The 20,795-nt window shown below is 50.0% G+C and overlaps 1 protein-coding gene across 5 annotated transcripts in view; it reads left to right on the top strand.

Moving 5' to 3' along the window:
• syt16 (synaptotagmin XVI) overlaps positions 1-20,795 on the top strand; it is a 231,687-nt gene that overhangs the window by 151,777 nt on the left and 59,115 nt on the right. For all 5 annotated transcript variants that reach the window (XM_038775393.1, XM_038775403.1, XM_038775384.1 and 2 more), the window contains exon 2: positions 17,670-17,849. In XM_038775393.1, the coding sequence (XP_038631321.1) occupies positions 17,670-17,849 (180 nt within the window). The remainder of the gene's footprint in view (positions 1-17,669; positions 17,850-20,795) is intronic.

Below are 20,795 nucleotides of genomic sequence, written 5' to 3'. Positions count from 1 at the left end.
TGAGCTAAAACAGAAGGCACATTCAAATTTCAGTAATGTTCATTGCACTTCTCACAGAAGGTTGGCTATGACGAATAGAGAAGTAATAAAGTCAAACTTGAATGACAACTTTTATTCATCCACTTCAACGTTGAATATTTCTCCCAGGAAGCACATTGTTCATAAAGATTGAAATTTAAACCCAAGACTCCAGTCATTTCTAAGCAGTGAATGAACACCGCTGTGTACAGCAGGACCTACAGGGAGAAATATTCAAAATTGGGATGGATGAATAAAGTTGTCATTCAAGTTTGACTTTATTTTTTAAAATAAATTTAGAGTACCCAATTCATTTTTTCCAATTAAGGGGCAATTTAACGTGGCCAATCCACCTAGCCTGCACATCTTTGGGTTGTGGGGGTGAAACCCACACAAACACGGGGAGAATGTGCAAACTCCACACGGACAGTGACCCAGAGCCGGGATCGAACCTGGGACCTCAGCTCCGTGAGGCAGCAGGGCTAACCCACTGTGCCACCGTGCCGCCCTAAGTTTGACTTTATTACTTCGCTCTTCGCCAGAGCCCATTCTGTGAGAAGTGCAATGAACATTACTGAAAATTGAATTTTGAAATATTTTTGAAAAGGCTAGGCTGAAAATACGAAGTGAGCGCACTAGACTTTTTGGCTAATTGTTCTCCCAAAAGTATGACAGAAACTTTGGGACAGAAGATTACGATTGGATTTCTTGCAAAGATTCTGAACGAATTGTGACATTAATACTTCATTTCCAGAGGCTAGACAACGCGTTTCTTTATTATCTAACACTACTGTGCAGTTATAAAACCCTAAGACCAGGGAGCAGAAGTCAACCATTCGGCCCAGCGAGTATGCAGCACCATTCAGTGAGATGATGACCTCAACTCCACTTTCCTGTTAAGTCCCCATAACACTTGATTCCCTTACGGATTAAAAATCTGTCTATCTAGGCCTTGAACACTTTTTTTAAAAAATAATTTTTATTGAAATTTTTCGATACAAACATTTACCCCTACTACATTTTAAATTATAACACAACAAATCCCCCCTGGAATATCCTCCCCACGCCCTCCCCCCGCGCGCACCCCCCCCACCCTCCCCCCCCCCCCCCCCCCCCCCCCCCCCCCCCCCCGCGCTACCAGTCTAGCAACCAAACCGTTTTTCCCTTTCTGCCGATGGCCTCGGGCAGTCATTGCCCGCGACCCCCCGCTGACGTGCTCCCTTCGTTGCTATCCCCCCCCCCCCTCCCTTCCCCCCCCCCCTTTCTCCCCGGGTTGCTGCTGTTTCGGCCTCCAGTTCCTATCTCTGATCCAGAAAGTCAAGGAAGGGCTGCCACCGCCGGAAGAACCCCTGTACCGACCCTCTCAGGGCGAATTTGATTCTTTCCAATTGGATGAAGCTTGCCATGTCGTTTAACCAGGTGTTAACGCTTGGTGGCCTTGTGTCCCTCCACTGAATCAAGATCCTTCTCCGAGCTACCAAGGACGCAAAGGCCAATATTCCGGCCTCCCCTGCCTCCTGTACTCCTGGCTCCACCCCAACCCCAAAAATCGCTAGCCCCCACCCTGGTTTGACCCTGGTTCCCACCACTCTCGATACCGTCCCCGCCACCCCCTCCCAGAACTCTTCCAGTGCCGGGCACATCCAGAACATATGTACATGGTTCGCAGGGCTTCCCGAACACCTAACACACCTGTCCTCACCCCCGAAGAACCGACTCATCCTAGTCCCCGTCATATGGGCTCTGTGCAGCACCTTAAATTGGATGAGGCCCAACCTTGCGCACGACGACGACGAATTGACCCTCTCTAAGGCATCCGCCCATGTCCCATCTTCTATCTGCTCTCCCAGCTCCGCTTCCCACTTGTCTTTCAGCTCCTCTATCGATACCTCCTCCACCTCCTGCATTATTTTGTAGATGTCCGAGACCTTCCCTTCTCCGACCCAGACCCCTGACAGCACCCTATCACTCACCCCTCTATCGGGAAGCAAGGGAAATCCTTCCACCTGTCGTCTGGCAAATGCCTTCACCTGCAGGTATCTAAACGTGTTCCCCGGGGGGAGCTCAAATTTCTCCTCCAGCTCTCCCAGGCTCGCAAACCTCCCCTCTATGAACATGTCCCTCAGTTGCCTGATGCCCGCCCTGTGCCAGCTCTGGAATCCCCCGCCAGTGTTCCCCGGGACAAATCTGTGGTTCCCTCTCAGTGGCGCCGCCATCAGACCCCCCACTTCCCCCCTGTGTCGCCTCCACTGCCCCCAGATTTTAAGGGTGGCCGCCACTACCGGACTCGTGGTATACCTTGTGGGGGGGAGCGGCCATGGTGCCGTTACTAGCGCCCCCAGGCTTGTATTGCCGCAGGACGCCCTCTCCATACGTTTCCAAGCTGCCCCCTCCCCCTCCATCACCCACTTGCGCACCATCGATGCGTTCGCCGCCCAGTAGTATCCGGAAAGATTGGGTAGCGCTAATCCTCCACTGTCCCTACTCCGTTCCAAGAAAATCCTTCTCACTCTAGGGGTGCCATGTGCCCACACATAGCCCATAATGCTGCTAGTTACCTTCTTGAAGAAGGCCCTGGGGAGAAAGATGGGCAAGCACTGGAACAGAAACAAGAACCTCGGGAGGACCGTCATTTTGACTGACTGCACCCTCCCTGCTAGCGACAGCGGTACCATGTCCCACCTCTTGAACTCCTCCTCCATCTGCTCCACCAGCCTTGAAAAGTTCAGCTTGTGGAGGGTCCCCCAGTTCCTTGCCACCTGCACCCCTAAGTACCTGAAGCTCTTTACTGCTCTCTTAAAGGGGAGCCGCCCAATTCCCTCCCCCTGATCTCCCGGGTGTATCACAAAGACCTCACTTTTACCCACATTAAATTTATATCCCGAAAAGTCCCCAAACTGCGCTAGTATTTCCATTACCTCCGGCATTCCCCCTTCCGGGTCTGCCACATACAACAACAAATCATCCGCATAGAGTGATACCCGATGTTCCTCCCCTCCCCTTGTCAGTCCTCTCCACCCCCCTGAACCCCTCAGTGCCATCGCCAACGGTTCGATCGCTAATGCAAATAGTAAGGGGGATAGGGGGCATCCCTGCCTGGTACCTCGATGGAGCCCAAAATACTCTGACCTCCTCCCGTTTGTAACCACACTCGCCATCGGGGCCGAATACAGCAGCTTCACCCACTTGATAAATCCCTCCCCAAACCCAAACCGTTCCAGCGTCTCCCACAGGTATTCCCACTCCACCCTATCGAATGCCTTCTCCGCATCCAGTGCTACCACTATCTCAGCCTCCCCCTCCACTGCTGGCATCATAATCACATTCAACAGTCTCCGGACATTTGTGTTAAGTTGTCGTCCCTTTACGAACCCCGTCTGGTCCTCATGGATTACCCCTGGCACACAATCCTCTATTCTGGTTGCCAGGACCTTTGCCAACAGTTTGGCATCTACATTCAAGAGGGAGATAGGCCTGTAGGACCCGCACTGTACAGGGTCTTTGTCCCGCTTCAGGATCAAGGAGATCAGGGCCTGTGACATTGTCGGGGGCAGAACCCCCCCCTCTCGCGCCTCATTGAAGGCTCGCACCAGCACTGGACCCACCAAGTCCACATACTTCTTATAAAATTCCACCGGGAACCCATCCGGCCCCGGCGCCTTCCCGCCTGCATCTGGCCTATCCCTTTAACTAGCTCCTGCAGCTCTATCGGCGCCCCCAGCCCCTCCACCCGTTCCTCCTCAACCTTTGGGAACCTCAATCTATCGAGGAAGTTCTCCATTCCCCCCTCCTCCTGGGCGGCTCAGACCGGTACAATTCCCTGTAGAAATCCCTGAAGACCCCGTTCACCTCTTGCCCCTTCTGCACTACGTTCCCTCCCTTCTCTCTCACTCCCCCAATCTCTCTGGCTGCATCTCGCTTGCGCAGCTGGTGTGCCAGCATCCTGCTCGCCTTTTCCCCGTACTCATAGACCGCGCCCTGTGCCCTTCTCCATTGCGTCTCCGCCTTCCTAGTGGTCAGTAGGTCAAACTGGGCCTGTAAACTGCGCCGCTCCCTCAACAGCCCCTCCTCTGGTGTCTCCGCATATCTCCTGTCCACTTCTATAAGTTCCCCCACCAGTCTCTCCCTCTCCTGCCTCTCCTTCCTTTCTCTGTGTGCCCTTATGGAGATCAGCTCTCCTCTGATCACTGCTTTCAGGGCCTCCCAGACTATCCCCACCTTCACCTCGCCCGTGTCGTTCGTGCCCAGATATCTCTCAATGCCCTTCCGGACCCTTCCGCACACCTCATCGTCCGCCAGCAGCCCCACATCCAGGCGCCACAACGGGCGCTGGTCCCGTGCTTCCCCCAGTTCTACCTCTACCCAGTGTGGTGCATGGTCCGAAATCGCAATGGCCGAGTACTCCGTGTCCTGCACTCTCAAAATCAGCCCCCTGCTCAGTACAAAAAAGTCTATTCTGGAGTACACCCTGTGGACGTGGGAGAAAAAAGAATACTCCCTCGCCCTTGGCCTGCCAAATCTCCAAGGGTCTACCCCCCCCCCCATCTGCTCCATGAACCCCCTTAGCACCTCTGCCGCTGCCGGCCTCCTATTCGTCCTGGAACTCGATCTGTCCAGCCCAGGGTCGAGCACTGTATTGAAGTCCCCCCCCATGATCAGGCCCCCTGCCTCCAGATCCGGAATGAGGCCCAACAGGCGCCTCATAAAACCCGCGTCATCCCAATTCGGGGCATACACATTCACCAGCACCACATTCTCTCCCTGCAGCCTACCCTTCACCATCACGTACCTACCCTCCTTATCTGCTACCACCTGCGCCGCCACGAACGACACCCTCTTTCCCACCAAAATCGCCACCCCCCCGGTTCTTTGCGTCCAAGCCTGAGTGGAACACCTGTCCCACCCACCCCCTTCTCAGGCGTACCTGGTCTACTACTCTCAAGTGAGTCTCCTGCAACATTGCCACATCCGCCTGCAGTCCCTTTAGGTGTGAAAAAACCCTTGATCTCTTGACCGGCCCATTCAGCCCCCTCACGTTCCAAGTAATCAACCGGGTCGCGGAGCGACCCGTCCCTTTCCCCTGTCTATTAGCCATGTCCTGTCCCCTGTTCGCCCCGGGTCGACCCTCCCCTTCTGACCCGTTCCCCATGGCGATGGCCCCTCCCCCTCTCTCCTCCCGTTCTTCCCTTCCCGTCCTCGGCCTTTCCAGCAGCAACCTGGTATCCCCCCCTAACCCCCCTTCCCCCCCCCCCCCCCCCCCCCCCCCCCCCCCCCCCCCCCCCCCCCCCCCCCCCCCCCGACTAGGACCCCTCCTAGCCGCGGTGTATCCACCATCGTACTCCCGAGAGTCAGCTGGTTTTCGCTGACCCGGCTGCCCCTGCCACACCGACTCCTCCCGATGTGGGGGGGGAGGGGCCTCCCCCCCCCCCTTGCCATCCCTCTCTGACCCCGCTTCAGCGCGGGAAAAGCCGCCATTGCTGGCCACACCCCACTCTTCTCTCCTCCCCCTTCCTCCGTCCCGCGCGCGGGAAACAGGGGAAAGCCCGCGCTTTCGCCCGGCCACACCCTACCCCGCCATCTTCAATTCCTCCCCCGTCCCCATCCAAGCCCATAAAAAAGCCCCCTTAAAACGAGAGGAAGAAAAAGAGAAAAAGAAAACACGCATAACCAACTTGCACCCCCCCCGTCCCGCCTCCCCAACTTAACAATATAACAATATAAATAACAAATCTCAAATAAATACATAAATACATAACTATGCCTGCATAACTAAATAACTACCCAATAATAACGTATTTAACCATCACCCTCCATCGAACAGAACAGTAACCATAACCCTTAAAGAACAGATCAAAAAACAGTAAAAAAAAAAAAAAAAAGCCCCCCCTACAACAACAATAATTAAGGGAAGTTGGCAACGGGAAGAGACACACAAAAAGGAACAAAGAAACCCCCCATAACACAAGTTTCAAAGAAACCAAACGATCCATCAACTTTAACCAAGTTCCGACCTGGCCTAAGAAAGACATGGGCCACTTGATCAGTCAAGGGTACTCGGGCGGCCTCGACCGCCGGCGTTCCCAAGTTCTAGTTCAGGTCCAGCTTTTCCTCCCGAACAAAAGTCCATGCCTCCTCTGGGGTCTCAAAGTAATGGTGCTGGTCCTTGTAGGTGACCCACAAACGCGCTGGCTGCAGCATTCCGAACTTGATCCTCTTTGCGTGCAGCACCGCCTTCGTCCGGTTAAACCGGGCCCGCCGCTTTGCCACCTCCGCACTCCAGTCCTGATATATCCGCACCGTCGAATTCTCCCATTTGCTGCTTTTCTCCCTCTTGGCCCACCTCAGCACTTTCTCCCGATCACAGAAACGCTGGAATCGCACCAGCACCGCCCTCGGGGGCTCGTTCGCCCTAGGCCGCCTAGCCATGACCCGATATGCTTCTTCCAGCTCCAGGGGCGATGGACCGGCCCCCTCTCCCATCAGGGAGCTCAGCATCTCCGCTACATATTTCGGGAGATCAGGCCCCTCCAGGCCTTCTGCTAGGCCCAGGATCCTCAAGTTCTTCCGCCTCATTCGAGTGTCCAGCTCCTCAAAGCGGCTCTGCCATTTCAGGTGGAGTGCCTCGTGCACCTCCACCTTTCCCACGAGGACCGTGGCCTCCTCCTCCCTTGCAGTCATCTCCTGCTGCAGCTCTCTTATCGACGCCTCTTGGGTCGCCTGGGCCCCCATCAGCCTTGTGGTCGTCGCGTTCATAGACTCTAAGAGTTCCACTTTCAGCTCCGTAAAACACCGGAGGAGAGCGGCCTGCTGCTCCTCCGCCCATTTTCTCCAATCTTCTAGTGCGCCACCGGCCGCCATTTTGGTCCTCTTCCCCCGCTTTTTTCGGGGAGCTGCTGCCGCTTTTTTTGTCGCCCCACTCCGAGTACCGACCATAAAGTTGGTCTCACTCTCCTCAGGGAGCCTTCCCCCACCGGGATTCGTCTTTACAGTACCGTCGGGGCCCTCCAATCGGCCCTTAAACACCTTTGTCGCAGGAGCTGCCAAATGTGCGACTTAGCTGGTCATAGCCGCAACCGGAAGTCCTAGGCCTTGAACACTTAATGATTCAGCCTGTACAACCCTCTGTGCTAAAGAATTTCACAGGTACACCACCCTCTGAGAGAAGATGTTTATTCTCATCTCGGTCTGAAATGGGCGGCCCCTTACTCTGAGGCTATGCCCCTTGTCCTAGACTCTCCCACAATAGGAAACAACCTCTCAGCATCTACCCTGTCAAGTCCACTGAGAATCCTGTATGTCTCAATGAGGTCACCTCTGATTCTTCTAAACTCCAGTGGGTACATGCTCAACCTCTCAGAAGAAAATCTCTCCATACCTGGGATCAACCTAATGAACCTTCTCTGGGCTGCCTGCAATGCCAGTATAATGTTCCGTAGATATGGGAACCAAAACTGTTCATAGCATTCCAGGAGTGGTCTAACTACTGCCTTGAATTGTTTTAGCAAGACTTCCCTATTTTTGTACTCCATTCTCTTTGAAGTAAAAGTTATGGAGGAGGCGGGATCCGGAAAGAGCCTGTGAGAATATTGCAAGGCGTGGTGAATTTAAGCATTGCGCTAAATACATTTCAGTCCACTGCTGGAACAGCTACTTTGGAGAAGTGCGGCAATGGCAGCCCGCAGACTTCTCACTGTATTCAGTGTAGTTAATATAAACATCATAAGTTAGGTCCTTAGAAGAAAATTGGCTTAAATGTTGTGCCATGTCCATGTGAAGCCATGTGGTAAATCACGTTATCAATATTCATTCATCAGGCATCAACCAATGCTTTCACAAATAAGCTTGTTTTTTTCGGAGTGTAACACAGCTGATGATATTCCTGGTGCAGAAGCAAAAGACATTCAGACTGTCCAAATTGTTAACTGGGTCCACGCCGGTTTTTGAAGTTAAAACTAAGACACAACGGCTTTCTTTGCTGGAGAGAGTTTATTGATTGAGTTCACAGTCAACACCACTCACGCACCAGTGGCCCAGCTATCCCCATTTCTAGATGTTCTCATACCCATCACCTGTTTAACAATGTAATTAACATGAATCAGTGACAATGTTATTAATAGGACACTGGCACAAATGAAGATGATACCATGGAATGTTAATGCTGCTGCAATAAGACATTCTGCCGGCAGAAACAATTCCCGCGTCAGGACTTCTGTTCCCGCCGACCATGACCCCGGCTGCGGGTCCCCCAGCGGCGAAGGATGTGAACGACAGGAAAACCTGTTGACAGCGGCAGGTCAGGAATATCCCACCGCTGTCCAATGGCGGGCCGCCTCTGCCGTGGGGGAGGGTGGAAAATCCCACCCAGGCTCTTTTTCTTTTCCTTTTCTCGCTAGTTTCCTCCCTGCTTTCCAGAGGGTTTTTTTTCTTCCTCTTCTCAGGATGTTGACCTTGGTGAGAGGGTGATTTGAGGGATGTTGGTCATCCTCTCTTATCTTGCTCTTGACAGCGACTTTCAGCCAGCCATTCGACTGAAGAGAACTTTAAAGGATGAGCGTGCCTTCTAGCTGTCCTTTGACAAGGGCTGCTGCACAGTGGCGAGGAGTGGGGAAACCTGCCAATGCTTTTCTTTCCTTCTCTACTCTTGAGCATTTCATGACGATGGCAGCACCTCTGCAATCATCTGAACCTACGAGCAACGCGACAAGCCTGCTTTTGATAGCATCTTCCAACGCCTGACCTCTGTCACGCGGAAAGAAAAGAGAAGCAGACGCATGGGAACTTCAGCACCTCCAAATCCGCACACTATACTGGCTTGGAACTTTAAATCCGTTCCTTCACTGTTGCTGGGACAAAATCCTGGAACTCTCTCCCTAACAGCACCGTGGGTGTACTTACACCACATGGACGGCAGCCGTTCAAGAACGCAGCTCATCAATGCGTTCTGGAGGGTAATTAAGGATGAGTAAGAAATGTTGGCCTGGCCAGTGGCGTCACATCTCGTGGCAGAATAAAAAATAACCTGGGGCTCGGATCAGCCGGCTCAGCACAGAGCAGAGATTTATCCTTGCGTCTTCCTGCTTGTTGTTACATATATGCAATTCTTGTGTGACTGAGTCACTTATTACCCAACATGTCTGATCGATGGAAGGAGCTGCATACTTCAAGAACAGGAACAGGTCTTCAAAAAGGGTTAACAAACTTACTCTTTTTGCAATGACAAAATTGTGCAGGTTATATGTGTGTAAATTTAATGACCAATTAATCATTTTCTCAGTTGTTGTCGAGATACATAAAATAATTAAAATTTCCACCCACACCTCCGTCTCCAGTATAATTTCTGAGTCAGGCAGGTTAGCATTTACCAATTAGCAGATAGTGTTGAGAGCAGTTTAGTATGAAAGAGGAAATGTCAGCAGTCTGTTGAGGAGCAAGGCAAGCATGGAAACATTTGAAAAGTTGTCTTTATAGCCGTGATATATCATTTCACTCCCACATCGCTCTTATTTCACAAAGGGGAAAATTCAGCCATGCCATCGAATTAAAGCCATGGTTTGCATTCTTGCCAAGTCGACTGCAGGCCCGTGGAGTAAACCAAATTCGACATGCTGATCAGCTGCATTTTACATGAACATTTGTGTTTGTTAGCCCTGGCTGTGGGTGAGGGGGTATTGTGCTGCCAGAGGTACTGTCCTTTAAATGAGACATCAAACAGAGACTCTGCCTCCCCTTAGGATTATTTAATAACATCCTGTGGCACTATGCAAGAAGAGTGGGGAGTTCTGGTGTCCTGGGCAGCATTTATCCTGCAACTGATGTCACTAAACCAGATTGGTCACTTATTTCACTGCTATTTTGGGAGCTTTGTGTGCACATATTGGCTGGCACGTTTCCCTACGTTACATCAGTGACTATACTTCAAAAGCCCCACATGGTTTGCGGAGCACTCTAAAAGGGAGATAAGTGGCTCGATGGGACTGTGGGAGCAGTGACACGAATTTTGAAACGACCGAGCAGTTCTGTTAAGTAATAAGAGATGAGCCTGCAATTTCTCTCTGCAAGAGTCCTCCCCGTGTGTGCGTGGGTTTCCTCCGGGTGCTCCGGTTTCCTTCCACATTCCAAAGATGTGCGGGTTAGGTGGATTGGCCATGCTAAATTGCCCGTAGTGTCCTAAAAAGTAAGGTTAGGGGGGGGGGGTTGTTGGGTTACGGGTATAGGGTGGATACGTGGGTTTGAGTAGGGTGATCATTGCTCGGCACAACATCGAGGGCCGAAGGGCCTGTTCTGTGCTGTACTGTTCTATGTTCTAAGACATTGGGGCATTGGCACCATTTTGATTAAAATTGCGTTCTATATGTAGCTTAAGCCCTTGGTCAGTGTCGTAGCCGGGGGGGAGGGGGGGGGGGGGGGGGCACATGGGTTCTGAGTGCAGCCCATGAGGCATTTTGTTGACCATTGCCCATGCGCAGAGCTGCCACATTCCACTGGTTTCCATCCGGTGTAGTTTTTTCGTGCCGGTATGACTGAAGTAATACGCACGTAAAACAAGGGCAAGTGAAGTGAGGTGCGTGCTGATTGCTCACAACATTGACTGTGAGAGCCGTGCGCTCCCTCTGCATCAAAACAAGAATAGATATTTATTTTGCTTTTACTATTTGAAGTTGATGATAATTCTATTAATATATAAATGATTAAGCATTTTCTATGACTTGTTATGAAATATTCAGTGTGTATTAAATGTATTTAATCTTATTCATAAGGTCATGGTTAATGAGCAAGATTGATCTCAATCCTGCGGCCCTCTCACTGGCCTAGGTTGGCCGTTATTGGTGTTTTTAAAAAAATGTATTTATTCAAAGTTTTTCAAAAAGTTTTACAGAACACTCCAAAAAGAAAATAATACAAAGAGAAAAGGGCGACATGCCAACCAAACAGAACAACTTAACCCTCTAAACAATAAACAGTTTAACAAATTAACACCCAACTCAAAACAAAATAGGGCGAACGCTCCTTTCAAAAAGAAATCCCCCAGCTCGGTTTTACCCGATTGTCCAAGACCTTGGACATGGCCTTTGCAAAGCCCTTCCAGAACTCCTCAAGCGCCGGGCACGCCCAGAACATATGGGCGTAGTTTGCTGGGCTCCCCGAACACCTCACACATCTGTCCTCCACCCCAAAAAACTTACTCATCCTCGCCCCTGTCATATGCGCCCTGTGCAACACTTTAAACTGGATCAGGCTGAGCCTGGTGCAAGATGAGGAGGAATTCACCCTGCCCAGGGCGTCAGCCCACAGGTCCTCATCCAGCTCCTCACCCAGCTCCTCCTCCCATTTGCCCTTAACTCCTCCACCGACGCTTCCTCCGCCTCCTGCAGCTCCTGGTATATCTCCGAGATCTTACCCTCTCCGACCCACACACCCGAAATCACCCTGTCCTGTATCCTTGGAGCAGACAGCAATGGACATTCTCCTACCTGCTTCCTGACAAACGGCCGAACCTGCATGTACCTGAAGGCATTTCCCGGGGTAGCCCGAATTTCTCCTCCAGTGCCTTTAAGCTGGCAAAAGTCCCGTCAATGAATAGATCCCCCAGCCTTCTAATTCCCGCCCGGTGCCAGCTTCGGAACCCACCATCTATCCTGCCCGGGGCAAACCTATGGTTATTCCGTATCGGGGACCCCGTCTCCCCCCTGTGCCGCCTCGATTGCCCCCAAATCTTCGGCGTCGCCGTCACCACCAGGCTCGTGGTATACCGCGTCGGCGGAAGCGGCAACGGTGCCATCACCAGTGGCCCCAGGCTAGTACCTACACAAGACGCCGCCTCTAGTCTTTTCCATGCCGCCCCCTCTCCCTCCATCATCCACTTCCAAATCATCGACACGTTTGCTGCCCAGTAGTAGCGACACAGATTTGGCAGCGCCAACCCCCCCACCCCCCCACACTCCTGACTGCGCTCCAAGAACAGTCTTTTAACCCTGAGGGTCTTATTGGCCCCACACAAATCCCATGATACTCTTGCTCACACGTTTGAAAAAGGCCTTAGGGATGAGGATGGGCAGGCACTGAAACTCGAACAAAAACCTAGGGAGGACCATCATCTTGACAGACTGCACCCTACCCGCTAGGGAGAGCGGAAGCATGTCCCACCTCTTAAAGTCCTCCTCCTCCATCTGGTCCACCAGCCAGATTGAGCCTATGCAAGACCCCTCAGCTCTTGGCCACCTGAATATCCAAATACCGAAAACTCCTGTCCACCATCTTGAGCGGCAGCTCCTGCAAACTCTTTTCCTGGCCCCGCGCATGCACCACAAAGAGCTCGCTCCTCCCAACATTAAGCTCATACCCCGAGAAGTCTCCAAACTCCCTGAGGGTCTGCATAACCTCCCTCTTGCCCTCTACCGGGTCCGTAATATACAAAAGCAAATCATCCGCATATAGTGAGACCCGGTACCCCCCCCCCCCCCCCCCACCCCGAACCAAACCCCTCCAGCTTCTAGATTCCCTCAGCGCCATGGCCAATGGCTCAATCACCAAAGCAAACAGAAGGGGGGACAGAGGGCAGCCCTTCCTCGTTCCACAATATAGTCTAAAGTACTCTGACCTCAACCGGTTCGCCGGTACACTCGCCACCGGGGCCTGGTTATAACAATTTAACCCACCCGACAAACCCAAACCTACCCAGCATCTCCCACAGGTACTCCCACTCCACCCAGTCTAAGGCCTTCTCCGCGTCCATAGCCGCCACCACCTCTGCATCCCCCCCCACCCCTCTCCAAGGGCATCATGATCACATTCAGAAGCCTCCACACATTTGCATTCAACTGCCTGTGTAGTGGCATGTTGTTGACTGAAATTAAGGGTTGCTTTTGAGCTGTCAACTGCTTTGAAGCAGTTGCTCAGCGTTTGCTACTTTTTCGGATGTTACGCATGCAGAATATCTCCAGTAGTTAATGGCACACCTAAGACCAGGAAAAATGGGAGAAGACCATTTGGCCCGTTGAACCTGTTCTGTCGCTCAATAAGAGATGCAATTGCTGCAATAACAAAATAATCGCTTCACTTGAGTAGCTTGTACCTCTCAGTTTTTAAAGAATAGAACGGATTCTACCAGCAGGCAAATTAGAGAATGAAACGTGGTTGACTGAATAATCACACGTTAATATATTTTTAAAAAACAAAGAATGTTCAGTTATATCCTCAGGACACCCTGAAGCGCTGGACTATCACTGTGTGCAGCATAGGAAGTGAAAACAAAGCAGCTAACCTTCATACAGCAAGGTTGCAATAATACAGCAAAATCAGATGAATCACCAGTTAGCCTGTCTCAATCTTCATTGAGGGATAAAATGTCAGCCTGGCCACCTGCTCTTTACATAGTGGTGCGAGATCCTTAACGTCCCCGTTAATCGGCAGACTAGATCGTGGTTTAATTTCTCATTCAAAGATGGAGGTTCAGTACTACACCGGAAAGTCGGGTCGTTTATGTGCCCGTGAAACTTCCGACATTGAGACAGGAGCAACAAGAGAAGGCTCTGCTAAGCATTGATGTTGAAAAAATTCCTAAGTTTGTAAAAATAAATCCAGTTTTGCTGATTTTACTGTCCACTGTTTCCAGGCAGCTAGTGGGTATCCAGTATCATAGAATCATGAATTTACAGTGCAGAAGGAGGCCATTTGGCCCATCAAGTCTGCACCAGGCCTTGGAAAGAGCACCCTACTTAAGCTCATGCCTCCACCCTATCCCTGTAACCCAGTAACCCCACTTAACCTTTTTTGGACACTAAGGGCAATTTAGCATGGCCAATCCACCTAACCTGAACATCTTTGGACTGAGAGAGGAAACCGGAGCACCCGGAGGAAACCCACGCAGACACTGGGAGAACGTGCAGACTCCACACAGACAGTGACCCAAGCCGGGAATCGAACCTGGGACCCTGGAGCTGTGGAGCAACTGTGCTAACCACTGTGCTGCCCACAAAATGAAAATATGGATTGATGGCAAAGCACTGGATTGATGGTCCTGAGCTTGTGATCCTAACATACATCAAGCTCCCAATTTCAACTTGTCCTTACCTGAGGAAAGTGAGGTGCTTAATTAGCAGCAGAGAGGCCTACAGTGCTGTTAGATGTGCTATAATTGGCCTCAGCACTCCCAGGCAGACAGGCAGGTGTGTGCGAATGAAGGGAATAAGAAGCAGATGCTTGTGTTACAATGGAAGCTGAGAAATCATCTATCAGTCGCTGAATCGCTGTTGTCTCCACAGGTGTGCTCAAAAGGGTTGGCCACCCCTTCCACGCTGCGAAGGATGAGATTCGAGCCATGCCCAATGCCCTGTGCCACGTTTGGGCCGACCTCCCCATATTTCCTGGCACTCTTTCTGGCAAGCTTCACAGTGCATCGAGCATCTTGTGTGTGCGCGTCAGCCACCTTCACTCGCCTGCTCCAGTGAGGTGTTCACTTCCGCCCTCTGCAGCGGAACCTCACCCTCTGTACGCCGACATCCAAACAATTCCTCCCCCTTCCCTGACTGCAGCGCATTCGTGCCCAGTGTCAGTCTCTATGATAACGTGAAGTGTGAGTATCAGCTGGTGGCTGTGAGGGTGGAATTAACTGATGGTGACCCTTCAGTATTACCCTCTCCCTGGTGTGCCTTCACTGCCTGGCCAGGTTGCAGTCCTTGAGTTTCTGAAAGGCTTACACCGTCTGCGGCTTGCAAATTAGCAGAGAGTGTGGGATGAGAGGGAAGTGGGATGTGAGAAGTAGGATTAGCAATTAGAATATTGTGTTATCTTTCATGGTTCCCGCCCTGCTGCTCACCACGGTCTCAGCTGTGGGACTTCCAAAAATGACCAGTAACAACTCCTCCATGAAGATTAGGGCGTGCAGGCATTCTGCCCCCTGTGGTTAATTCCATCAGCCTCTGGTTATCATTGGACGCAACTAGAAGGTCCCGCCGCTGGCCCACGATAGGCCGCCCCCACTGCTGCAAACTATGCCACGGGGTGCAGAAAATCCTGCCCGCAGAGTCATTCAGTCACAGAAGGAGGCCATTCAGCCTATCAAGTCCATGCTGACTCTCTGTAGAGCAATCCAATTAGTCCCATTCCCCTGTTTTATCCACACAGCACTGTACGTTTATTAGCTTCAAGCGCCCAATTTCCTTTCGAAATCATGCGTTGTCTCTGTTTCCACTATCCAGATCATCACCACTCGCTGTGTAAGAGAATTCTTAATCGTCTTCTCCCTGCATCTCTTGCTGACTAGTCCATGCACTATCAGCTAACGGGAACTCATTTTTCTTGTCTACTTGATCCAAACGTACCATAATCTCGTATACCTCTATCAAATCTCTCATTAATCACCTTTGCTGCAAGGAGAGCAACTCCAGCTTCGCTAACCTAACCTCGGAGCTAAAATCCCTCATCCCTGGAACCATTCTCATAAATCTCCTCTGCGTTTTCACATGGACTCTCCATCCTTTCTGTAATGTGGTGACCAAAACTGCTGGCAATACTCTAGTTGTGGCCTGACCATTGGTATAACCTCCTTGCGTTTATACTCAATGCCTCTCTTTATCATGCTTAAGGTTCCATATGATTTGCTAACTGCTCTTGCAATAACTCATGTCCCCTTCAAAGATCTATGTACATGGAGCCTCCAGCTCTCTCTGTCCCTGTGCACTCTTTAGGACTGTGCCATTAAGTCTATATTGCTTCTCCTTTTTCCTTTTGTCAAAGTGTATCATCTCAGACATATTTGGCAGTATGTGCAAGCTGCTCATTTTGGTTATGGGGCTTTAGCTGTGCCAAGTGTGAGGATGTGGTGGTGTAATGAATGTTGGCCATGAATCCTGATTTTTGGAGATTATGTTGGTAGGTGAGTGGCAGAGGTGTGGTGAATTCAGGAGTAGCTGAGGCCTGGTTGGTGCATTTCGTAAAACATGGCATTTGAAGATATATTCAGTGACGTGGGCCCGTGTGAGGTCATTCTATTGAGGTTCTTGAGGCCAAGCCCTGGTATTAAACTCCACAGCTATCTGCTCCCACTGGAGGACCTCCTTCACCCTGCAGGTAAAGGACACCTCTTCTCCTTTCCAGCGTTTCCACCTCTAGTGCAGCATGCAAGAACTTTGGAAACTTTGGAGCCTGTTCTCTCCGAAGCTGTGCCATTCTTTATCTCAAAAATTTAATTTTGAGATGAAGGGTGCGATCCTCCAGCCACACTGCGTTGGAAAAGCGGCTCACTGCGGCGCAACATGGCCGGTGAAAGCCGGGAGACCCCACTCCCGGGATTCACCAGGCTCGCAACACCTCGCGAGGTTCAGCGTGATCTCACGAGACGTTGCAAGGGAATCCTGCCCATTGTGGGCTTTGGGATTCAATCCCTTTGCCTCAGGGACCTCGGGCAGGTGCTGTTTAGTAGTGGTCCCCACAAACGGGGACCAGACAAAATGGCACTTGTGGGGGTTTGCAAGGGGATCGGAGGCCCCCAGCTGCATACCCTTTGGGGGGTTAGTGCCCTGGCACTGCTGGTGCTTCCTGAGCACGCTGGCAGTGCCAGGCTGGCATCCTGGCAGTGCCACTTGAGTGCCAGCCTGTCACTGCCATGGTGCCTGGATGGCACTAGCAGGGGCACTGCTGAGGTGCTAGTTTAATGCTGTCAAGGTGCTAAGTTAGCATTTTCTGTGTGCGATTGGGCCGGTGTTGCCCAGTGGGGGTGCGGTGGGGCACCCTCCCATGTTGCGTTTTGGCTCGTGGGGAGGGGGGAAGATCGGGAATTATTTTCGTGGCCTCCGAGACCGGGCATCGCTACAAATAGGAGTTCCGGTGAGCGGACCTCCCCATTGTAAAAAGCGGGGCTATGTGCAGCCACGGGCATGCGTTCCCCGTTCAGGGCACTTATTCAAAGCAGGTTGAATAGCCACATGTTTCTCGGCACTGCGAGTGCTGGGAAACGCGGCTAAACGTGCTCGCTCGGGGACTTTGTTCGCTTTTGGGAAGATCGGGCCCTATGAATCCTCATTTGATACTCTGAATGGTGATCATTGCAACCTCCAGCCTATGGGGAAGGGATTGTTGAGACATCAGTCATTGCTAATAAATTATTGTGACTTAATTTATTTTGCAAAACATTTTTTAAAATATCTAAAACAACGTTACAAAAATTTCAAAATGGCCACCACACGAAGTGCAAAAATATTCAGGCTTTCTACATGCATCATGTTGCACTCTGAGGTACTTCAATACAGTCAAAGAAATGTTACAGACATGTCAAAATGGCCCTTACAAATAGTGCAAGCATATTTAAGTTGTCTACATAGATCTGCACTTTGGGAGGTGCTTCAATACAATTGTGATACATGTAACTTTCACCGTATATATTCAATGTGAGTTGCTTTACCGTTGGGAGATGCCAGTCAGAGGCCAGACATGCATATACAGATAATGGAGAGCTTGGGGGTAAACCTGGTCCGCTGTTAGATACATCCACCAGAGACAGCAGAGGGCTTGAAGCAGGTCACCTGCTTCCCCAGTTAGAGAGTGGTGGATTGAGCAGATGACAGGAAGAAGGAAACAGACCAGGGGAGGGAGCAAAGAGAGGAGCAGATCACCTGATTCTCTAATAATTTGTTTTCTTTTTGTTCTCTCTGTAGTCACACCAGAGGCCATTGGGTTTTTGTCAGCAGTTGGAGTCTTTGTTGTCTTGTTGGCAGTTCTCTTCCTCTTCATCAATAAAAAACTGTGCTTTGAAAAAATTGGTGGACTCCCATGTCTTGAGCTGAAACGAAAGAAGAAGCGGGTGCGAGAAAAAGCTGGAATCCACAAGGGCCTCGGTGAGTGTCTTGCATATTCATGAGGGTGAACGTTTTGCGGAGGGTGCTCCTTTTATTGTATGTTTCAACATTGAGTTTTATACTGGTACATCATGTAAAACCAGGGAAAATAAATCATTATTAATTTTAGTATATTTTTCCTTATTTATGCACCTGTTTAAGTATAACCTGAAGAAATGATTGAAGATGATGACATGAGGGAACTGCCCCAATATTAGTTAGTAAACCAGATCACTCCAGTGCTTGCCTCATCTGAACTGTGTAGAACACAATTGCTCAAGCTCACAAATGCCATTTTCCTAGTTTCCTCAGCACTGGCAGTGTTATTACAACTGCGCAGTCAGAAACCTAAGCAGAGCAGGACGTTAATATTAGTCACAATTTGTACAAAAAAAGTGAATGGGTTGACTTCTTAAAAATGGGACCTGATGATTGTTGAATCGTGGTATGGTTATGGCACAAAAGGAGCCATTTGGCCGGTTGTGCCCATGCTAGCTCATTGCAAGAGCAACTCGCCTAATCACATTCATCTGCATATTCCCCTTGGTCCTATTGTCTCCAGATAATTATCCAACCCGCTTTCGAAAGCCATAATTGAATCTGTCTCCACCACGCTCTCAGGGCATTGCATTCCAGATTTTAACCACTCTGTATATAAGATAAACCTTTCTCTCCACAATGATTAACTATTCTAGGGAATCGAGACATAATATCCACTCCTGGCTATGGACTCAAAACTATTCCTGATGATGGTAACAAAGGAACACTTAAGGTTCCCTATTCACTACTTTAACCAAGGTGTTTGAAATAAATGGGTTAATTGTCTGTGTTAAAATAATTGTTGAGATAATGGCCAGGATTTTACATCCCCCGACACCAGCAGGCTTCGTCCAGACGGGACCAGAAAATTTGGACAGCCGTTAAAAGTCAAGGGGCGGGATTTATCTAGCGACCCGTCGAGTTTTATCAGCGGCGAAGGTGGCCCGCCAGCGGGATTTACTGACCCTGCCAATGTCGATGGGATCTCCCGGCAACTGCACCCCTTGTCGCCGGGAAACCCGTGTGCCGGTGTGGGACCAGAATATCCCGCCGGCGTGAACAGCCGGTAAATCCCGTCTACGGGTTGGCCAGATTTTCCCGGCCTGGCTCTGACTATGCCCACGCTGACGGGACAGTAAAATCCCTCCCAATAAAACAAGGCGATATGTATGAAGGTCTCCAATGCTTGTCTGCTCGTATCACTGACATGTGTTTCCTAGCCACCTCGGCACAAGTAAAGGAAGTCTGATAAATAAATGAGGGGACTGGAACAGTCAGCTTTAATGAGCCCTTTCAAGTGTTGCATATCTGATGGGCATTTTGTGAAGTGCAATGAAAGAATTTCAAATAGGCAATTCATTTTGGTTCGAAATCTGGCAGCGATTTGTCTAAGGCCTTGGCTCCACAAATTGCCGGCAAGAATTGATGGTTAACTGCTGCAGTGTTTTATTTTCAACGACCCCTGTTGATCGGTATTTATATTCAATCATAACGAATGTTCTTGTGTACAGGTTGGCAGGTCCTGAATACTGATTATTCTTTCATTGTCTGATTTAATAATTAATGAAATGATCTCTTGTTTGCCATTTTAGAGCAGTTTGCACTATGACAAACACTTGACTGTTTGGCTAAGATGGTGATAGTGCTAGAATAACGTCAGAAACACAATAGTCATGCTAATTTGTGCTGCAGTAAAATAGCACTTTAATCTGTCTACACAATTATAAAGTGGCACCAGGGTAGGTAATCACACTAATTCACCATCGCAGCCACTGCCAGTACAAATGTTGTTTTAAAATTGCCACGTGGACTTAAGATCTCCACTGCTGCGAGTTCAATCGAGCTGGCATATCACCACAGCTGTGTCAACTATCTAGGGTATTTAATCAAATAAGAAATATGCCAGAAAGTCCAGTGTGTAAATTAAACTCATGATAGGCTGCACTCTATTTGCTAGTGACTTTATTTTTTTTACTCCTTAGTTCCTTTCTTATTCCGCCCCACCCATCCTGGGAATAGTGACTCATGCACATCGTTATACTTCCATAGCTAAAAGCAAATGACTGCGGATGCTGGAATCTGAAACAAAAGCAAAAAATACTGGAGAACCTCAGCACATCTATCCAGCCAATCTGCTACCCACCCCCCCTCCCCCACAACAATATAAATCTGACCCTATTTCCAGTTCTCCCCAGCTTTGACAAAGATGCATCGAGACTCAAAACATTAACTTCCTTCTCTCTTCACAGATGGTATTATACTTCCATAGTTTTTGGCAGATCTCCAGTACGCAACAAATCTATCTACTTCCTTCTGTAAGTCTAGCGTCATAGAAGAATGATAGAAATTGCAGCACAGAATGAGCCCATTCAGCCTGCCTTTTTATTCTTCCTTTTCAATTATGTATCCGATTCCCTTGTAAAGTATTTTATAGGCTCTCACTCAGTAGTCATTCCTGGGAATACATTCCTAGTTCGAATTGCTGTCTGAAGAACATAGTCCTTCTTAATTTTCCCTTTGTTCTAGTGATAATGGGCGGAATCTTCCGATACTTTTTCCAGAGTGTCCGTTCTCTCCAGTGGAGTTTTCTTTCCAGATTCTTCGTGGTTTCTGCCGCCACTCTGGTGAGGCAGGGCAGGGCCTGATAGAGCCAGCAACACTGGCCCCACAGAAATCGGGGTGCTATCTTTAAAGGGTGCCCCAATCTGCATCTGAAATTAACACCCCCCCCCCCCAAACACGGACACTGGGGTCCACTCCACAAGCATTGGGGAGCTCCCCCTTTCCCCCCCATACACACATATGGGGAAACGTCTCCCCCATCCCCAAACAGGGCTTCCCAGAGGGCCCACTCCTGCCACTGTTACCGTGGCACTGCCAAGTTAGGACTGTCAGGATGCCGGGGGC

The sequence above is a fragment of the Scyliorhinus canicula genome, chromosome 2, assembly GCF_902713615.1.
Source record: "Scyliorhinus canicula chromosome 2, sScyCan1.1, whole genome shotgun sequence".
NCBI classification, from domain to species: domain Eukaryota; kingdom Metazoa; phylum Chordata; class Chondrichthyes; order Carcharhiniformes; family Scyliorhinidae; genus Scyliorhinus; species Scyliorhinus canicula.
Note: the sequence above shows the minus strand (reverse complement) of the source record. Positions and strands in the feature narration are given on the sequence as shown.